General features: G+C 37.9%; 1 protein-coding gene and 1 non-coding gene across 2 annotated transcripts; both read left to right on the plus strand.

Annotated features, from left to right (window-relative positions):
• Positions 1-101: 101 nt before the first annotated feature.
• Positions 102-3,926, plus strand: rpl18a (ribosomal protein L18a). Its single transcript, XM_077232041.1, has 5 exons — positions 102-204; positions 1,155-1,334; positions 2,405-2,534; positions 2,758-2,867; positions 3,781-3,926. The coding sequence occupies exons 1-5, from the start codon at positions 187-189 to the stop codon at positions 3,871-3,873; spliced, it is 531 nt and encodes a 176-aa protein (XP_077088156.1). The 5' UTR covers positions 102-186; the 3' UTR covers positions 3,874-3,926.
• On the plus strand, positions 2,565-2,703 carry LOC143740033 (small nucleolar RNA SNORA68). Its single transcript, XR_013204712.1, has one exon. It is a non-coding gene; the product is annotated as a small nucleolar RNA SNORA68 (small nucleolar RNA).
• Positions 3,927-4,757: the final 831 nt, after the last annotated feature.

The raw sequence follows: 4,757 nt of genomic DNA on the forward strand, positions 1-4,757 counted from the left end.
AAATATTATTTTATTTATTATTAATTTAGTATTAATTTAGTACCTGAAGTCACGCAGCCTTGATTGATCGCTTCGACTGACCAATAAGAGCAGCCCCAGCAAGCCCCGCCCTTCGGAAGATGATTGACGTCAGGATTCCCCGCCCTGCTGCTTCCTCTTTCACAGTGGCCGTCGGCGAGAGACACCATGAAGGCGTCTGGGACAGTACGTAAAATCCTTCTTTAACCATTTCACAGTCGCTTAAATCTCACAATTATCATCCGAAAACATGTATAAGTCACACATTTATCCATAACAGCGAGCTAACACGACACATGTTCAGGTTTAAATCGTTTTATTTGCTTTGACGTGTTGATTTGTGCGAAGAGAGAAACATGGCGGCCGGAGAATCGCTCCATGTGCTGATCCGTGATGATCACACACACACAAAACCTCACGATATTTAGTCGTTTTGCTCTCTAACACACTCTCAGTGACTGATTATTGTATTATAGAGTGTATCAGTGAGATTGTGTGCTCGGTGGTTTGTTTTCTGAGCATTATTCGAGATCAGTGTGTTTAGGCCGCGAAGTGTCATTATTCCGTAATGACGATTATGATATGATTTAGCGCGCTTTCAATTAAATATGTATCAAGCTTAGATAAATATAGATCAAAGATGCTCAATTTTACTCCCTACTTGGTTTGGTTGATTTTGAACGGGTTAAAATACTCAAGCAATGATTGAGACTCCGCTGAGTAAAACAGTTAAAACTATGTTTAGCTAGTTTGGAAAGGGTTTTGACACTTTTTTTTGGCTGTTAAAGATGGGAGACCAGCCAAACAGCCTAATTTAGTGTTTAAACAGGGTTTGGTTGGCTTTTAAAAGGTTAAGATGCTAGATCAATGATTGTAACCCTGTTGGAATAAACAGTTAAAACCAGCCTTAGCTATATAGCTGGTTTTAGAGGGGTTTTGGTCTTTTTTTTTTAGCTGGTAAAGCTTGGAGACCAGTTATAACCAGCCTGATTTAGTGTTTAAACAGGGTTTGGTGTGATTTAAACAGTTTAACATGCTAGGGTAATGATATCAATGCAATAGACATCAACGTCATCATGTTCACCTGAGATTGAGCTAAAGTGTGGATCTCTGACGGTCTTTCTCTGTTTCCGCAGCTTCGGGAGTATAAGGTTGTTGGGCGCCTGTTGCCCTCCGCTAAGAACCCCACACCCCCCCTGTACCGCATGAGGATCTTCGCCCCCAACCATGTGGTGGCCAAGTCTCGCTTCTGGTACTTCGTCTCCCAGCTGAGGAAGATGAAGAAAGCCAACGGAGAGACCGTCTACTGTGGCCTGGTGCGAGCTCTCTAATCGAGGCGTCTATAAGCTGTTTCTGGGGCGTATGGCCCGTTCACACCGATAACTATATTAGCGTCCACACCAACGAACGATAGCGCTCTTTTTATTCTAAGTGCGTACGCTGAGGTTTCAATGTAGCGTAAATGGATCATAGGCATCTCGAATGTTATCAACTTCTTCCTAGCACTATACCCTATTAATATACACACACCACCGTTCAAAAGTTTGGGGTCAATAGGATTTATTTTTAAATTAATACTTTTCTTCACAAAGGATGCATTCAATTGATCAAAAGTGACACTAAATACATTTATAATCATACAAAATATTTCTTTTTTAATTAAATGCTTTTCTCTTGAACTTTCAAAGAATCCTGAAAAGAATTAATCACGGTTTGCACAAAAATATGAAACCGTTTTCAACTTTGATAATCATAAATGTTTCTTGAGCATCAAATCATCATATTATAGTGATTTCTGAAGGATCATGTGACACTGAAGACTGGAGTAATGATGCTGAAAATTCAGCTTTGATCACAGGAATAAATTACACTTTAATATATATTCACATAGAAAACAGCTGATTTACATTGTTATAATATTTCACAATATTACTGGGTTTTTTGTATTTTTAATCAAATAAATGCAGCCTTGGTGAGGAGAAGAGACTTCTTTAAAACATTAAAAATCTTACCGACCCCAAACTTTTGAGCGGTAGTGTATATATTAATCACAAAGCAATGTGACTGTTTTGTTACAAATTTTGAACGCAAAATGAGGATAAAAGCACTAAAATAATAGCTTCGAAACTAGCTAAAAGTTAAAATAGTAGTTAAAATAACTACTTCTCACCCTTTATTCCAAGGCTACGACAGATAGCTTTCCATATATCCTTTTTTTTTTTTCGTTCTGAAAAAAAAAACCGTTCTGACAGTGATCCCAACGATATATCTTTAACGTTACAGTTGCCGTGTGAACTCTGCTATTCTCTAATATGGAGAGCGAATTTTAGAGCTGTCTTTATCGTCATCAGCCTTTAATGTGTAACCGTATTCTGTTCCTGCACAGGTCTATGAGAAATCTCCTCTGAAGGTGAAGAACTTCGGCATCTGGTTGCGTTACGACTCTCGCAGCGGGACACACAACATGTACCGCGAGTACAGAGACCTGTCAACGTCTGGAGCCGTCACTCAGTGCTGTGAGTTTCCCAGAATACACTTGTGTTCGACCCGCACGCAAACCCAAAGGTCATTTCCCCCCCCAGTGTTTATGCCCTTGCTATGTGTGCGCAAAGAAAAACCGGAACCTTGTCGCCTTTCTCAGGCTGTAAAACGTGCCACTGAAAGTGAATTCAAGGTGCGACATGTGATTGTGTGTTCTGTGTGTGTTTGTTCCCTGTCTGATGCGTGTTTGTTCTTCAGATCGTGACATGGGTGCCAGGCATCGTGCCCGCGCTCACTCCATCCAGATCATGAAGGTGCAGGTCATCGCCGCCAACAAATGCCGGAGACCCGCCATCAAGCAGTTCCACGTGAGTTTCCTGACAGCGAGGTTCACTTCAACCAACTTAAACACATGCACAATGATGCAGTCGCGGGTTTACCCTCATCCTTCCCTCGCCAGTCAAAATGACCTGACGCCCTAAATTTATACTTTTTTTTTTTCCTTTGTCCAGAAAGCTTATTTCGTTTTGATATTTTTTTAATTCTCCTTTAAGTTACTAGATTTGATCAATAAATCGTAATTGAAGCATTCTTTCAACTTAAATAACTCAAGTGTCATGCATAACCTTTTAATTCAGCTCTAAATATCTTACATTGGGAGTATTTGCTGACATCTTGTGGAAAAATTATAACTTTTATAAATGAATATTATCTAAATTATAAATATTATAATATTTCATGAGTCTAGATGGCCTTATATCTCTATATGGAGCAAACGATCTGTTCCTCTGGGTCCTAAAGTCAGAGTGCATTCAGATACACGTGTAGAAATTGTAAAATAATTCTTTGGTTAAGTTTTAGAATTAAGTTTAAAGTTGACCATTTTTAGGTTTTTCTTGACCCGAGACTGAAGGATTTGTTACTATTTTTACATTTCAACCACAAAACTCCTCAAATCCATTCATATTTTGTGTATAGAGTGTGACTAAAGTCCACTCTGATGAACACTCAATTTTAAAAAAAAAAAAGTATATATTTTTCTGCAGCACTTGATCCAGTAATACTAACACTTTCTATTCTATTTATAAAAAAATAAATGACATGTACTGCGTTAGATTAAACTGAGAAGGGTCATAGCACTTGCATATTGTTGTCCAATTGTTAGTTTCACTGCTTCTATTGCACTCATTTGCAAGTCGCTCTGGATAAAAGCGTCTGTTAAATGTAAAAATGTCTCTAAAATGAATGAATGCTTGACTATATCGTCTCTTGTTTCCACAGGACTCCAAGATCAAGTTCCCTCTTCCTCACAGGGTCCTGCGCCGCCAGCACAAGCCCCGCTTCACCACCAAGAGACCAAACACTTTCTTTTAGAGTGTATGTTTGTGCTTTTCACATTACAGACGAATAAACAGTGGAGAAAATCACCTTGTGCGTGTGTGTCATCTCAAGTCGATGCAAAGATGCTTTTACATGCTATGCTGATTATGAACTCGCAGTAGTAAGATCATGGTGTAATTTTTGTTGTTGCCACATCTCAGTAATAAGAGTTTGAGGAATTGCAATGAAAATGTCACCATGCAAAAGAGGTATTAGCAAGCCAATTAATAATGAACTAAAAACACAGCAGACCATTAGAAGTATAATATGAGATTACATAACTTTATTCCCTTGTATGCATTTTATCAAAGTATTTGTTTTTCATGCATTGCATGTAACTAAAACATCATGTGACTATTGTGCTTTTATTATTGCATATCTTAAAGGCTGCTGTGTTATCACAGCTTGTTAGGGTATTAAGATAAATGAACTTCAGGTGTGTTTGATTAGAGACGGAGCTGAACGCATTTAATCAGTGCATTAGAGATGCAGATAATGCATTAGGATGAACATAATTATATTAATACAGACCATCACATCATCTTCAACGTCGTGCCAAAAGGCATCACTCTTGGGTAAGATAGATTAAAAAAATATTTGTGACTCGCTAAGTTTTGTTTGGTTTCTAGGGTGTTGCTAGGATCAGGTTTCCATCCATTTATATTCATATTCAATTTAATGCTGGATGGAAATTACCAAGATGTGCTTAAAAATGACTGAAAATTTGAGGTGGATACATTTTGCGTTATGCATACTCGTGAAAAGTGGATACATTTTTGTATTGTTAAAAATGGCATAAAATATGATAGAAAAACATTAAAATCTTACAAGAATTATTAAGTTCATTTCCGTCACACGTGTTTACGTGCTTTTGTAAA

This window comes from Siphateles boraxobius, unplaced genomic scaffold (assembly GCF_051911475.1).
Source record: "Siphateles boraxobius isolate OS27281-9 unplaced genomic scaffold, OSU_SipBor_1 162, whole genome shotgun sequence".
NCBI classification, from domain to species: domain Eukaryota; kingdom Metazoa; phylum Chordata; class Actinopteri; order Cypriniformes; family Leuciscidae; genus Siphateles; species Siphateles boraxobius.

Coding starts and splice junctions, on each gene's coding strand:
- rpl18a (XM_077232041.1), top strand. Junction 1,335..2,404: donor AGACCGTCTACTGTGGCCTG/GTGCGAGCTCTC, acceptor GTTCCTGCACAG/GTCTATGAGAAATCTCCTCT. Junction 2,868..3,780: donor CCGCCATCAAGCAGTTCCAC/GTGAGTTTCCTG, acceptor TTGTTTCCACAG/GACTCCAAGATCAAGTTCCC.